The sequence below is a fragment of the Anolis carolinensis genome, chromosome 2 (genome assembly GCF_035594765.1).
Source record: "Anolis carolinensis isolate JA03-04 chromosome 2, rAnoCar3.1.pri, whole genome shotgun sequence".
Taxonomy (NCBI): Eukaryota; Metazoa; Chordata; class Lepidosauria; order Squamata; family Dactyloidae; genus Anolis; species Anolis carolinensis.
Window position 1 is genome coordinate 120,364,660 of NC_085842.1, and position 16,789 is coordinate 120,381,448.

General features: G+C 40.9%; 2 protein-coding genes across 7 annotated transcripts in view; one reads left to right on the forward strand and one right to left on the reverse strand.

The window, feature by feature from the left end:
* Positions 1 to 16,789, reverse strand: part of dock2 (dedicator of cytokinesis 2) — a 377,601-nt gene that overhangs the window by 213,845 nt on the left and 146,967 nt on the right. The window lies entirely within an intron of this gene.
* insyn2b (inhibitory synaptic factor family member 2B) overlaps positions 1 to 16,789 on the forward strand; it is a 113,951-nt gene that overhangs the window by 87,922 nt on the left and 9,240 nt on the right. For 3 of the 6 annotated variants that reach the window (XR_010002825.1, XM_008104630.3, XM_008104631.3), the window contains one exon: positions 1,137 to 1,211. Coding sequence is in view for 5 of the 6 variants with exons in the window: in XM_008104630.3 (XP_008102837.2) it covers positions 1,137 to 1,211 (75 nt within the window). In the remaining variant the exon portion in view is untranslated. Of the gene's footprint in view, positions 1 to 1,136; positions 1,235 to 13,640; positions 16,429 to 16,789 lie in introns of those variants that run through there. The other 3 variants (XM_062970471.1, XM_062970469.1, XM_062970470.1) reach the window with 3 other exon arrangements.

Here is a 16,789-nt window from a genome sequence, read left to right on the forward strand (position 1 = left end):
TTAAACACAGATCATATAATGCAGTTTCAAATTGTATTATATGGCAGTGTACATGAGACCTTAGCTACAACAATAATCTAAAACATAGCCCTGAATTCACTTTACATCTAAAATGCCATCACTTGTGTTCAATATAACACATACTCCCATAATCACAAATGTGTAAGTGTGAATTCAACCATGCACTAGGAATGAAAACAAAATTCATTACATTTCCTTGTCTCATAGAGAGAGGATTACATTGAGACAGCCTGTCAACAACATGGTGAACCCATGAGATTGCTTATATTTTGTAATCACTTTGTTTAAAAATTATTTATGCAGAAACAGTAACCATTTGGAGAATATACTGTTTTCTGTTAAAGTATGCATTTATTTACATTTATTTGACAAAGCTAAAATACTTTTTGCAAACAAATTCTGTGCAAACGCTCAGAAACTTGTAATCCTATCCAGTGCAGAATATTTTTGGAAATGATTTATTCTTCCATGTTAAAATGAGATAGGTGAAGCTTTATGCTTGACTATTTGAGACAAACTCAAGTGTGTCATTAAACGTGTTCACTTCAATGACTAGCAGCCAATCTAAGTCAACTGATGAATGTATCTGTGTGATGCACTTTTTTATGTACACAGTAGTTGCAACGATAATCTAAATATCTCAGGTTCCCACCTAAAATGCAATGTATGAAATAGCAAACAGTGATATCCAAAATAATAGAAGAAGTTGTGTTTTTTTAAAAATAAAAAATGCAATAAAACTCAACATGATTATATCACTATATATACTACTGGGTCACAACTACATTTCTTCCTATAAGTTACACCAAGACCATAACTAAGCACTGTTTCCATGTTGGGGAAAGGGCCTATATGAGCTCATTCAACATATTTAATGTTTAAGAGTGTGATGCTATGTAGGATTATTTGGAAATATTGATAATTTAAACTACGTTAAAGTGATTATTACCTATTCATTTATTTAGGATTTCACTGTAATGTTAAAACAACATTCCTTGCAATATACCTTAACATTTAAAGAATGTTACCTTAAAGGATTAAGTGTTGTGATCAGGGAGTTAGCTGTAGAATTGCTGATTATATGACTAAATCATAGCAGCTATTGTTTATTACAGGCGGAACTTCTACCGCACAGGCCAAGATCTCAACAATTGCAGCACTTGCCAGAACACTGCATGTATCATTTACAGGTACTTCGTATCAATGGGTAATTGTATGTATCTGTCTCTATAGACTATATAATTAAGTGTTAAGTCCACAGGTATCACTATATTGTTAAAGGAACAAAAGGAGAAATTCTAATTTCACAAATTACTATCTAATAGTTTAGCATAATTTACACCCATGGTGTGGATTCTTAAGAAAAGCAAGAAATGTTTGTATGATTCTTTGGGTTTTTTTAATGAACAGATTATTTCCAATAGAAGCTAAATGCTAGAGGTTTTTTTAAAACAACATAGATTTATGAAATACAGATCATATGAACAAATAATTGTTTCCCCAAGCACATGAAGGACATACATAATATTTTATCTCCACGAGTATTATATTATTGATTTAAAGCTCTGTGTAACTCACATGAACAGGAAGTTCCTTTAACGTTTTATTCAATGTCACTGAATGTGAATATTGCATGTCTGGAAGATTTGCAAATACCAAAGAGTAGCTTCCAAAACTTCTGTCTGTCATGTCTTCCTCCAAATATTGACTTAGTTGTCATTTGACTTGCCCATCTAAATTCAGTGAAGCTTAGATGAAAGGCTTACATAGAAATTACCATAAATCAAAGTTATTGGAATGAGCAAATGTGATTGAAACCAATCTCCATGCCAGGAGTCTGGAATCTAGCCAATATTTATTAAAGAATCAAAGACGATGGATGGAGTCCAGGAAATAATATTATAATGTCTAACATGTCTCAGGTACCTTAGTGTAAAGTGTAGAGGCCAGGTGAACTCATAATATGCAGCAAGACAGAGAGAGGAAGAAGATACACCTACATGGTACAATGAATGCCATTGGATTCCACCCTGGGATTTGTAGTTGTAAACCAGCACTCTGGCAGAAAAAGCAATAGACCTTGCAAAACTCATCATCCTTGTAGGTGAGCCCTTGTGGCCCAGTATGATTGTCTTCCAGAGGCAGAGTCTTGGCAGTGAGTCTGTAAGTGGCTGTGGAAACCTATTCTGGATCTGCATGGTATTTCACAATGAGGACATAGGTTTCTAGATGGAAGGTGGTCATGACAAGGGTTTGCTTGATGAGCCTTCCTCTTGGGACATTTCTCCCTTTCACCCTCTGATCGTACTTCCTCAATATCCATAACACCATTGGTAACAACTGACTTCTAGTTACAATGCTCCAGTGCCAGGGCTTCCCAGTTCTCTGTGTTTAGTCCAGATTTTTAATGTTAGCTTTGAGCCCATTTTTAAACCTCTTTTATGGTCTACCAACGTTTTGATTTCCATTCTTGAGCTGCGAATAGAGAAACTACTTTGGGAGACAATGATTGGGCGACATTCAGACAATGTGACCAGTCCAACGAAGTTGATGGTGGAGAATCGTCATTTTAATGCTGTTGGTTTGTCTGCCAGTCTTCCCAAGAGATTTGCCTGAATTTTTGAAGTTGAATCAGTCAAGAGTGGTGTTTGTAGATGGACCATGTTATGCAGGCATACAGTAGAGTTAGAAGGACAATAGCTTTGCAAACAAGCATCTCGGTATCTCTACAAATGTCCCACTCCTCAAACACTCTCAACTTCATTTAAAAAATTGCTGTACTTGCAGAGCTCAGATAGTGTTATATATCATTGTAGATGTTGTCTGCCAATGTAGTGGAAGTTGACAACATTTTCTAGCATTACATTATTAAGCTGTATTGCTGGCATTGCAGAGGGGTTGATTTGTACCATGACTCCACAGTATTGAGCTATGGCAGTTAAAGAAGTGTCAAATTGCATTAATTCTACAGTGTAGTTTCACCCTAGATCTAGATATTTCATAACACAACATAGCCAATTAATTGGCAGTCACCTCTGAACAGACATTAGAAGATATATGGTCAAAAATGTGCATTCTTGAAAATGCACATTGATAAATTAAATTGACAGTGTGAGAACAGAGAAAGGACATACAAGGAGATGCACAAAAAGAAAAATGATGGCAGAGATATTCAGGCCAAAATTAGGACAAGTCAATAACACTGAGAACATGATTTGACAGGCATATAAATTTGAAAAACTGCAGCCAACTCTTCCCATCCAGTGCAGATTTATCTGAAAGAAAAATGCAATGTTGAAAGGGGGAGACCCTCTAAAATCAGGGCACAGAAAAACTGTCAGTATAGCATGAAAAATACAACTGACTACAACATTATACAATAAATAGGTGCAAACTATGACTTGGGTAAAAATAAAGTGAAAGAAGAACAAAACAGCGTAAGAGATAAAAAGATAAAGTAGAATGGTAGGTAATGGTCTGAAAAAATGTAAGGTGTTAAATAAGGAGAAAAGAAAGCTTAGAAGTGGATGGCAACTACAGATAACCCGTTAAAGGATAAAAACTGTTGACAGCAATGCAAACAATAGAAACAAAAATAACTAGCAATTTTGAGAGGATATGGATTTGCTAGTGAAAGAATAATTGCTTATTTAAAAATAAATCTTAAAAGGTAAAAGCATTTCTGCACAACACAATGAATAGCTAGCCATTATAGTAATACAAAAAACAGTGAGAGACAAAAATACATAAACATGAAAAGTCTTAGAAAATAAGAAGCAACCAAAAAGGCATGAAATGTTGTACCCATAACCTCTCCTACTCAAGCAAAGAATATACTGGCAAGGAAAATAGTCAAATTTTAAACTTTAAAAACATTTCTTTTCGGAATAACATAACAGGACATATCATAAGAAAAAAAACTATAATAAAGCAGAATATGAATGAGAGTCAAAAATGCCCTTTGATTTGTGGCAGAAATAGTTCTGTGAATCAAAAACTCTTTGATCCAGCAGACCCCTCTTCTAAAATGGGTAGCAAGGCCCCCCTGTACACAGTGATTTGGAGAGAGTTTCTCTTTAAGAGAGAGAGAGAGTGTGTGTGTAGCCTATAGGCCCAAAGTGCCAGGACTTGCAGCTGAGCGCCAGGTGCAGAGCGGAGTGCATAGTGCCTTTTACTAGGCACTTGGCACTTAGGCTCAGCTGCAAGCCCTGGCACGCATGGGCTCTTTGAGTGTGTGTGGCCTGCAGGCCCAAAGAGCCCGCAACTGCCAGGACTTGCAGCTGAGCGCTGAGCGCCAAGTGCCTAGTAAGAGGTGCTCTGAGCTCCACTCTACACTCTGCGCTCAGTTGCAAGCCCTGGCAGTCACAGGCACTTTGGGTCTACAGACCACATACACTATCTTAAAGAGAGTGTGTTGAAAAGTACAGGAGGGCCTACCCATTTTAAAAAATAATGTAGTTTGAAGAAGAGCCAAGGGCTGCAAAAACAGCATCAATGAGCCACAGACTGCATTTTGCCTATCAGGATTCAGAGACAGGCAACCAACCCTACCAACCCTAACAACTCAAATGAATGCTGGAGAGAGCCTAAGGATCAGTGAAATGATGAGACCCTCTGGCCCTAAAACTGAGGTGAAAGGGAGCATGGGAAGCCCTTCCATGTTGGCCAATGGGACAAGACTCAGGCAAACAAACAGTACCATTCCCACTTTCCTTTCATTTTACTGCTTTTTCCATTTGGTGAGGGGACTCCTGTCTCATGCCAAACAAATGAATGGCATGAAACAAAAACATGGATGAAACAAATGAGACAAATTTGGGCCCATTACTACAAAACAGACAAGTGGGGAAAGAATAAACAAAATGCACTTCTCCATGCTTTCAGGATTTCATGCAAGTGAATCTGCTTGGACGTGAAACTCCTCAGAACAGCTTTACATCCATGGTGGTCTTCTGGATGCATTTGGACTACAGGTCCCATAATCTCTCATTATTGATTATACTAGCAAGTTCTGGTGGGAACTACTTGCCAAAATGGCAGAGGGGTCAAAGTTATTCACTTCTGCTTTAGAAATAGAAAAGCTATTTATTAAATTTATAGCTCTTTCCAGACATAGTATCACAGTGTGGAACACAGACTGTGAAACACTACACACACGTATATCACCAATAGAATTGACAAAATGAAGAATTTGATCCAACTGTTGTGTGAGATCTGCTATTCCAAGATGTCTCCTGCTTAATTCACCGCTTAAGACACATCATTCTGATATCAGTAGGGGTTCCACAAATGGGTTTCTTCCCATACAACATTTGGGTTTAGTGCAATATGATTGAAATTTTACAAATTGTTACAAATAAAACTATTGGTTTTAATTAAACATTTTAAACAGAATAATCAAAATAACTAAATGTTAAAAGGCAATGTTTAGAATGAAAATAACAGGCACTAAACTTCTAATAAAGGCAAAAGAGTAATAAAATAAGCAAGCTTATTTTCTGCTGCCCTGCAGACTAGGACACGGAACAATGGCTTCAAACTACAGGAAAGGAGATTCCACCTGAACATCAGGAAGAACTTCCTCACTGTGAGGGCTGTTCGGCAGTGGAACTCTCTCCCCCGGGCCGTGGTGGAGGCTCCTTCTTTGGAGGCTTTTAAGCAGAGGCTGGATGGCTATCTGTCGGGGGTGCTTTGAATGCGATTTCCTGCTTCTTAGCGGGGGGTTGGACTAGATGGCCCTTGAGGTCTCTTCCAACTCTACTATTCTATGATTCTATGAAAGAATATATTAATCATGACATTTTTTGGCAGGAATCTTTTGTTAATAAAATGTTACAGACATAACAGGCTGACAACTCCATACCCCAACAATGTCTAAGCTGTTAGGCACTAAAAGTGAGGCTACGTTACTAATCAGATTTTTAGTGGCACAGCAGTAGACTCTGAAAAGGTGGGTTTTTATATTTAGACTGCAATTCAAAAAATGGCATGGCCAAAGGAGTGGGGAATGGTATCATGCATTTCACAGAAATTATAACATATTTATTTATATTTGTTTTGTGTACACTATCATTAAAAATAAATGACTGTGACATCAATTAAGCTTCATTTCATGCTATCATAATGGGCAAATGATCTCAGATGGAATGGCTCTCCTTCATAGTCCAAATCCTTGTATGCTATTGTATTGAGAAAATGAGATATTACTACAACAGAAGTCGTGTCTAGATCCGTTCAAGAAATTATTTAGCCCAAGGTAATGTAACGTGTATATAATCTCTCTCACAGGATGGATATCTGATCTTCACAATTATTTCTGGCCACTCTGACTTTTTTGGTCAAAGAATCCATTTTTCACCTGGTTTCTAGTTCTTCCTAGAAAGAGAAGAGAAATCTGGCCCCTTTAACATGGGATGTCCAGCCCAGAAACATGAAGCTTTCCTACTCAAGTATTACTTAGTAACTTTTCTCTCCTGGCAATGATATGGATGTTGTTAATTGCCATCAAGTCAACTTGATGGCAGTTATATGTTGTAATTGATATATTACAAGTCTCCTCTTAGCTAGCTGGTTCCCTCAAAAATTCCCTAAATGCCAACCAATTTCCCCCTATTATTTCCACTTCACTCCAGTCCTCTGTCATACCATTCCATGAACTATCTATCATAGCTATGGCTAGAGGAGAGATATCATTGAATTTATCCTTTGAACTCTCTGCCATGCTATTTGGCTTCAGTGCTGAAAAGTGGTAGCCCTACTTATGCTCATTGTTGATTAAACTTTTTTACTCTTTTAGTTATTGAAAGCTAACCCAGCACATTTCATCTCCCAATGCTGCATGAAAATGTTCTAGGGCACAAAGCAACTCTCATTACAATGCTTTCTTCACATCTTAGGCTCCCTGTGATTTTAATTATCTGCTCCCTACCACCCACTGCCTTCCCAAACAATTTTTACTGCTTCTTCTCATTAGGCTTCAGGTCACTAAGATAGCTTGACAGCATTAAAGTTCATTTTAAATTATATACTTAAATGGTTGTTGGAGGAAATGAACATGTTATGGCACAGAAACCCTGACAGCAGGTATTTGGTGACATAAAATGATGAACCTGCTGGTCTCAGGGCTCAAGCAATAACCAAATATAGGCCAGCATGCTCTAAGAGCAGGAGTGATCAATTGTGGGAGACTAGAGGGCTGCAGTAGCCCTCCAGGATAATGTGAAGGATTATGGCTTTGCTGCAACTGCTCCTACACACACACACACACACAAAAATCAATGGTGTCCACAAATGCTTCCTACCTCTAGGGAACAAGGGGCATTATTTTGAGTTTTCCTGAGCCACCATAAGGTATTCTGGGGGATTTTAGGGGGGCAGGGGGATCCAAACACCCTTTGTACCCTGTAGAAAAGCCTCTTATGCAGCCTAAATATCATTAGGCTAAAATAGCATTTTGGAAGAAAATAATTTTCACCCTAGAGGGTCATAAACTGCCTAAGGGATGCACCTTGTTCCCCCTGTGTTAATGATATATACACACACAAATATAAGTCCACCTTACACTATAAAATAATTTCCTCTATGATGTCCAAAACTCCCTTCTATCAATGCACTGTGTCACTGCCACTGTGACAGCTTCTGACAAATGTGATTCCATTCCTGGTGGAGAGGAGATATGTCCTCAATTTTCAATTTGGCTATAACAACTCAACAAGGCATTTCCCTGTCTCCACATTCTCAACCGGCAATGGAATTGTTATTTGGGGGGGGGGGGGGGCTGATGTAGCACAACAATGAGTCCTGGTTGTGGTGACAGGGGAGCCATAACAGAGGTCTGCATGATCTACTCTTATGCTATTCCTGGCCATGTGGGATCTCAGTCAAAGAATGCTGCTTCTTGTTTTCAGAAGAAAGAGCTCTGATAGGCAATCTTAAAATGCAGATCTGCATAACAGATGCTGACTACCTTACCTTTAATCATTGTGCTTAATAAAGATACAGTGGATAAACACACACATAATGTGAGGAAGTAGATTGTAAGCACAACTAGTTAACAATGCTTGGACCAAACTGCCCAAGGGAAAAGTTATATAGTAGAAAGGCTCCCTACAGACACAATTAGCTATAGGGGATTACAACGGATGTGTGTAGTCTTTTTTTAAAGTGAATGGTTCAAAGATCCCTTGATCATGGAAGGAGATGAGCAGAATTTTTTGGGATCCCTTCTCTAACCTTATACATGTTGAGCACCTCTTATCTGATATTCTAAAATCTGAAATATTCTAAATTTCTAAATTGTTTTTGTTCTCAAGCATTTTGATAAGGATATTCACCATGTATATGCCACAAAAGTGAATCACTCCCTTCGATGGATTGTCACCTTGACGTGGTGAGGAGGCTTGCGTGTTCCAATGAAACTGCGGGCACAACCACGGTACTCACACACTCCCAGGAGTGGCCACAGGGGAGGATCCAGACCAAGAACAATCCGAAGACCCAAAGACCTCAACGGCAGAGTAGGCGGAAGATAACATGGTACATATTACAACGGCTGTGAAGGAGGAAGAAGGCTGCAACAGACTGAGAAGCCACTCTCGTTGTGTTAATCACACCACTGCTGGGACCTCACTCTGTGAAGACTGTGTGTTGACTGGCCTTGCACTGACCTCCACACATTTAAAAAAATCACGCACAGGTGTCTTCCAAGAAATGGAGGACCATCATCCTCGAACTATGAGGGATCGCCTAAGAATCACTCCAGATACAGATCAGTTTATAAAACAACTAAAGTAAATATGTTATGGCACCAGTATGAATTAATTAAGAGCGGTAATTCAGATTTAAGAAAACTTTGTTCAGAGATTAGTTTAGGCTTGAGAAAGTAATTCTGTTTATTGTTTGTTTATTCATTCATTTACAGTATTTATATTTTGCTCTTCAGTAACGAAGGACCTCATCACTTGGGTTTTCAGCCCCATCCTAGGATGCTGCCAAGACACAGGCAGGATGGAGCCCAGCAGAGCCCATCACATGATGCAGGGCTCTGTGCATGCTGTATCTCGGCAGCATACTAAGCACCAGTCCTGAAAATACGGGTGACTACAACCCAGGTTCTCCTAGGACAAGCTGGGGACAGCGCAGGAGCAAGCTGGGGCCAGACAGATTTCAGTGTGGGGTGGCAAGGGGGCGATGCGAGGCGCCACCTGAGGATTTACCCAGCTGCCTGATTGATTCGCAACACTGCCCCATGGATACCCCTGCTGTCTCCCGGCTTAAGGACCTCCATGTGATGGGGTCCAAAAACTCTCAGCAGCTTACAAATTGTAAATTTGACAGTTCTCTGCCCTTGAAATATGAAGCACAGAGTACTGAGTCCAAATAATGTGATGTTGTTGGGAAAATAACTCAATCATCATTTGAAGTTATACAATAAACAACCGTTTATGTGTCAATGTGCATTTTGTTCATAAGTACCATCTTAGAACCAGTCTGATATAGTGTTTGAGTATTGGACTAGGACTCTGGAGATCTGGTGGAGGATTGCTTTCATTGTATCCACATGATACACAGAGCCATCTCATCCATAATACTTATGCCCCACATTAGATAAAATTGGGGAAAGCTCTGAAGCTTCTCCTGAGCAGCCATCCCACTTTCACCATGATCTGCAGTGCTGAGATAGGGGGATAGCACTTACCTTTGTCACTATAGTGGTGGCCAAGGAGCTTCAGAGCTCCAAGCCATTGCTCACTGACTTTGCCATTGTTAGCACAAGTGCCACACAAGTCAGAGAGGGAAGAAGGGAAAGGAAGGGATGCAATGGCAATAAATGGTGACAAAGATAAGGATGAGCTAGGTTTGGCCTAACTAGACAGTGAGGACTGTGCTCACATCACTGACATGTTTTGGAAGCAGAGCCATGTAAACCACACATGAGTATCTGTGATTGGTCTGAAGTGCTTTGTACCAAGTCCAGGATTTCCTGCCCTTATAAATGCACTCTCAGCCATGGAAACCTACTGGGTGATCCTGGGCAAGTCACACTCTCTCAGCCTTGGAGGAAAGCAAAGGCATCTCCCACCCCCCCCAAAAAAAAACTCTTGTAAAGAACTTCCCATGATAGGCTCACCATAAATCAGAAATGAGTTGAAGACACATAACAAGCTACCCCATACATGTCTACTCTGAAGCGATTCCCTGTACATGCTTACTATAAGTGAGCTCAACTCCATGGAAAATACTATGGACTTCATCATGTTGATGTTCTAGTGAAACGGAAGGCATGTGTGGCACCACATGGTGACTCATGTGCCCTCTCTCCTTCCCCCATCACATGGGGACATTGGGACAAGGCATGTTGGTGCCCTGTCCCCGCCCCCATCAGACAGGGTAAAGGGTGGCAACGCACATTGCCACATTGCCCTTTAACCCATCAAATAGGGGGAAAGGGCCAAAACTATGGGTAGCTCCATTGGAGCTACCTAAAAGACAAGTTGCCTATCGCTGTTGGCGAGGACATCTTGTGATGCTTCCTTGCCACTTCAGCCATCAATGTGGTGGTGCCACAGCTTGCAATGTGTGATGGAGCTGGACAGGCTCCGCACCTGAAGAAGAGCAAAGGGCCAATTTCCCCGTGTGTGATGAGGTAGCAAGTTTCTAAAACTTATAAAAATTGTGTGAAATGACCTTGCATTATTTTACTCCAGTTGATATTAACATGATTCATCCAACCAAATTCTCTGTATACCACTTTGAAATTACAAGGGTCAATGTTTCCATAGAAACAAAAATGGAGAATATTTTGCTTCTGAATCACATTAATGAGAGGGGAAAGAATATACCCTTAAGACTTGCAATTATGCTTACTATAAACATAACGGAGAATTTGCCATCTAATTATCTCAGCTTCAGAGGGGCAGCAAGTAAGAATTGTTAAGAATGCTAAATGTAAGATCTGAGGGAAGCAGAAAAGTGGGCTTGGGCATATTTTTAATTAAGAAATTGTTTGTATGTGCATGTATTTTATCATCAGCTGAGTTCAAATTACATTAGCTGTGTAAACATATTGAAGGAAAGGGCCATGATTTCAGATGAAAGGAAATAAAACATGAAAATAAAAAGTGTAAAACTTTCCAGTGATTACAAGCAGGGCCGTAGCTAGAAAAAAATGGAGGGGGGGGTTTGAAAATTTCGGGGGGGGGGGGGTTGAACCCCTACCCCCCTCCCCTCCCCTGCTACAGGCCTGTCAACATTTGCTTGAGATAGTGCTTGTAGTTCTGGAGGGATTCTTGATTTTTTTGCGTCTCATAGACTTAGCATGGGGAATTGGTTAACCAGTTAAAATTCATGAGTAAACCAAGTTTTTTTTTAACCTGAAATTTTTCAGGGCTACAGCCCTGATTACAAGTATGTTTTAACTACTTCAAGGTGGAAAACTATATCACGATTTTCTATATTTCTGAGAGATGAAGCACATTTATGAATTAAATTTGTCCTCATACTACTTTTACACTGCAAAAGTGAAGCAGCATAAGAAAAGCCCTGTTGGATGAGACTGGAGGCATATCCTGCACCAGAGAAGTTCAAATGTTGGCCATGAAGCAATAGCAAGCTCTTCCCATTATCTTCTTAAAACTGATTTTCTGAAGCATGTAGACTCTAATCATGGACAGTATAACAACCATGAAAAATAACAATTGATAGCATATCTCTATATTGCTTTCACCTTGGATTAATGTATAATTCTACAAATTCTAGTCAAAAACCAGGCCACAAAATTTGCTGACTTATCCACAGGACAGTATTGTTAATCCTTATCACTTTCTGTGAGTAGAGTAACAAAAAGTGAGAGCTTAGTTTGTACCAGGAGAATCTAAAAGAAGCAACAACCCACTCTACTTTCTCTGTTGGCCTTTTTAAATGCCTGAGGCCCATCTCTGCAGCCAACACCAAATTGGGGATAGCTAATACTCCAGAAGACAGGAACATAATTCAAAACATTCTTAACAGATTAGAGAGATGGGCTGAAACTAAAAAAATGTGGTTCAACAGGGACAAATGCAAGATACTGTACTCCACTTAGGCATTAAAAATAAAACGCAAAGATACAGAATGGGGGACACTGGGCTCGACAAGTTAAACATGAGCCAACAATGTGATGTGGCATCTAAAAATGCCAATGGGATTTTGGCCTGCATAAATAGGAGTATAGTGTCTAGATCCAGGGATGTCATGCTCCCCCTCTATTCTGACTTGGTCAAACCACACCTGGAATTCTGTGTCCAGTTCTGGGCACCGCAACTAAAGGGAGATGTTGACAAGCTGGAAGGCGTCCAGAGGAAGGCGACTAAAACGATCATGGGTCTGCAAACAAGCCCTATGAGGAGTGACTTAAAGAACTGGGCATGTTTAGCCTGCAGAAGAGAAGGCTGAGAGGAGACATCATAGCCATTAGCCATGTATAAATATGTGAGGGGAAGTCATAGGGAGGAGGGAGCAAGTTTGTTTTTTGCTGCCCTGGATGCGGAACAATGGCTTTAAACTTGTGAAAAGGAGATTCCACCTAAAATGTGATTAGGAAGAACTTCCTCACTGTGAGAGCTGTTTGGCAATAGAACTCTCTGCTGCGGAGTGTGGTGAAGGCTCTTTCTTTGGAGGCTTTTAAGCAGAGGCTGGATGGCCCTCTGTCGGGGTGCTTTGGATGCGATGATTCTATGATTCTATGATTCTGCCTCAGGACTATAACTGCACAAGCTGATAATGTATTTTGAATTGGTGTTAAAATACAGTTGGCAAAATGTGGGTGGGGTGTGTGCATTTAAGCTTAGGAAATTTAAATTTCCAACTACAGAAATATTTTCTCATATGTTAAACATCTGTTGTTGTTGTTGTTGTTGTTGTTGTTGTTAGTAGAAGTATTAATGAGTAACAGTGGCAGATGTTTGCGGTATTATTTTTAAGGATAACATCACCAGGGCCATCCCTAGGTCTTAGGCTTGGATCCTGAAACACCAGGGCCCGTGAAGCTCCTCTCAAAGAAAGTTTATTCAATTCAATTGGTTTATTCTTAGGTAGAAGGGAATGGGACTGTTGCCTTAGAGTGTAATTCTAACTGACCAAGATGGGCCATCTGAGCTGACATGAAGCTATCTGCAGATGTGCTAAGCTTAAACCCTTTCCAGTTGATATGCTTGAAATTAAAATAATTCTGTACCTGGGGTGGGGGGAGCTTTGTGGTCACACTGAAACTGTCTCTGGACTAAACAAAGGTTACAACTAGCAGTGCTTAAATCTATCTTGACTTATCTTGTGTTCTTGTTTGGCTCTTTGGGAGGCAGGTCTTAATCAGCAGAGGAGTTTTGCAAGCAGATCTCTAAGCTTAGATGGCAGAAATGGGTTCTGCTGAAAGAGCACTGCGAAAAAGAGGGTTGTGACTAATCATTATTCATATAGTCAAGACAGGGTTGCATTGTTAGACTGTGATCTAAGCCTATTTATTTGAAAGTGTCACATTCAATTGTGGCTTCCAATAAGTTATTCCTCCATTTTTAAAAAGAAACTGAATCACATTAAGAGCAAAGACAGTACGACCACTAGTTTATTTTTATTATTCTCTTCAGAATATCAGAAGCAAAGACACAACTGAGATTACCCGCATTTACTCGAGTCTTACTTCGGTGATCCCTCGTTGTCTGAGTATGTTGGCCTTACAAGTGTAGCGTCTTGGCGATGGGTACGTAGGTGACTGTGGAATCCTATTCTTGACCCGCACGTTCTTCCATTGTGAGGGCATCTATTTCCAGGTGGAAGGCGGGTACCGGTCAGTGTTGGCTTGACACACTTTCCTCTTGGCATGTTTCTCCCTTTCACCCTCCATTCATTCCTCTTCGAATTCCACTGCACAGCTGACCTCCAGCTAGAGCGCTCAAGGGCCAGGGCTTCCCAGTTCTCAGTGTCTATGCCATAGTTTTTGAGGTTAGCTTTAAGCTCATCTTTAAATATCTTTTCCTGTCCACCGACATTAGGGTAAAAGGTAAAGGTTTCCCCTGAAGTTAAGTCCAGTCATGACTGACTCTGCGGGTTGGTGCTCATCTCCATTTCTAAGCCAAAGAGCTGGCGTTGTCCGTAGACACCTCCAAGGTCATGTGGCTGGCATGACTGCATGGAGCACCGTTACCTGAGTCTAATACACCATCAAATCTAATGCACACCTCCATTTTTACAACACTGAAATAATTAAAAAAAAGGATTTGCTGGCAAAATGTGATCTGCAGCACCAAAAGGTGCACTCTGCAATATGCCCATTGCAGTTTCTACCTGCTTAAAATTCCTTCTTTAAAAACAATTGTGTTAGGACCAAAAAAAACACATCTTTTTGGAGTTTATACAGAATGGGGGATGCCTGGTTTGATAGCAGTATGCATGAAAAAGACCTTGGAGTCCTCGTGGACAACAAGTTAAACATTAGCCAACAATGTCATGCGGCAGCTAAAAAAGCCAATGGGATTTTGGCCTGCATCAATAGGAGTATAGTGTTTAGATCCAGGGAAGTCATGCTACCCCTTTATTCTGCCTTGGTCAGACCACACCTGGAATACTGTGTCCAATTCTGGGCACCGCAATTGAAGGGAGATGTTGACAAGCTGGAATGTGTCCAGAGGAGGGCAACTAAAATGATCAAGGGTCTGGAGAACAAGCCCTATGAGGAGCAGTTTAAAGAGCTGGGCATGTTTAGCTTGCAGAAGAGAAGGCTGATTGGAGACATGATAGCCATGTATAAACATGAGCCAACAATGTCATGCAGCAGCTTAAAAAGCCAGTGGGATTTTGGCCTGCATAAATAGGTGTATAGTGTCTAGATCCAGGGAAGTCATGCTACACCTCTATTCTGCCTTGGTCAGACCACACCTGGAATACTGTGTCCTATTCTGGGCACCACAATTGAAGGAAGAATGTGTCCAGAGGAAGGCAACTAAAATGATCAACGGTCTGGAGAACAAGCCCTATGAGGAGTGGATTAAAGAGCTGTGCATATTTAGCCTACAGAACAGAAGGCTGAGAAGAGACATGATAGCCATGTATAAATATGTCATAGAGAGGAGGGAGTAGGCTCTTTTTCTGCTGCCCTTGAGACCAGGATGCAGAGCAATGGCTTCAAACTACAGGAAAGGAGATTCCACTTAAACATTAGTAAGAACTTCCTCACTGTGAGAGCTGTTCAGCAGTGGAACCCTCTGCCCCAGTGGAACCCTCTGCTCCTTCTTTGGGGCCTTTTAAACACAGGCTGGTTGGCCATCTGTCAGGGATGCCTTGAATGCAATTTTCCTCCTTCTTGGCAGGGGGTTGGACTGGATGGCCCATGAGATCTCTTCCAACTCTACAGTTCTATTATTCTATGATTTTTTGAGTACATTTATGCTGCATAATGAATCCACTTTAACTGCCTTAGTTACATGCTATGGAGTCATGGGGGCTGTACCTTTACAAGGCCTTGAGCCTTTTCTGCCAAAGAGTGAGGATGGCTCGTTAAACTACTAGAATTATATAGCATTGAGCTATGACACTTAAATTACAGATGACAAATAGAAGCTCCAGGTGTTCATGAAGCAGCCTCCCCTATTGCTTTTGTTCAGCACTAAGATTGCCCTATTATGCGAATCTAATGCGCACCCTGATTTTGGCAAGTTAATTTAGCCACAAAAGGTGAATGTTAGATTTGAGTAAATATAGTAATGCAGTAGCACAAGCCTCCTGAACATAAATCAACATGTAATTGTATACCAGACATGGGCAAACTTTCTAACTTGGGGGCCGCATGGGCTGGAGTAGAGTAGGTATCCTTCTCTTCCTCTTCTCTTTTGGAAGCAGAAAGTGAAGGAAAGATGGGAAACTTTTGGATCCCAAAAGGGTTGTTCGTGGTCAGGATGAGATGGTGAATGGGAGAGAAAAAGTGTATCCATTAGACCCTGTATTGCCTGCTCCTGATATATAATCCTAGAGCTAGAAGAGACCCCCAAGGGCCATCCAATCCAACTCCCTGCCATGCAAGAAGGCACAATCAAAGCACTCTCGATAGACAGTCTCTGCAGAAAATCCTCCAGAGAAGGAGACTCCACCACACTTCGAGGCAGCCTATACCACTCTCCAACAGCTCTTACTCTCAGGAAGTTCTTCCTAATCTTTTCAGCCAAATATCTTTCCCTGCCATTTGAATCCATTGCTCGCTCATGCCCTGGTCTCTAGAGCAGCAGAAAGTCAGCCCCCCCCCTCCTCAATGGGACACCCTTTCAAATCTTGAAACATGGTTCTCCTGTTTCCTCTCTACCTTCTCTTCTCCCAGGTAAACATCCCTCAGGAGGAAGGAAAAAGAGAAGGAAGGGTGGAAAGGAAGGAAGGAAGGGAGGGAGGGAGGGAGGGAAGGGAAGGGAAGGGAAGGGAAGGAAGGAAGGAAGGAAGGAAGGAAGGAAGGAAGGAAGGAAGGAAGGAAGGAAGGAAGGAAAGAGAAAGAGAGGGGGAGAAGGAGGGAGAAAAGAGGGAAGGAAGAACAAAAGGGTGGAAAGGAAAGAAGGGGAGGGAGGGAGAGAAAGAGAGGTAAGGAAGAAAAGGAGAGAGGAAAGGAGGAAGGAAAGATAGGATGTTGAGAAAAGCGAGGGCCTGAATTAAGGGTCCAAGGTGCTGCATCAGCCCTGGGCCAGTGTTTGCCCATACCTGATGTATACCCATAGTATTTGTATTATAACATCACTTTTCTTTAAAAAACAAAACAAAT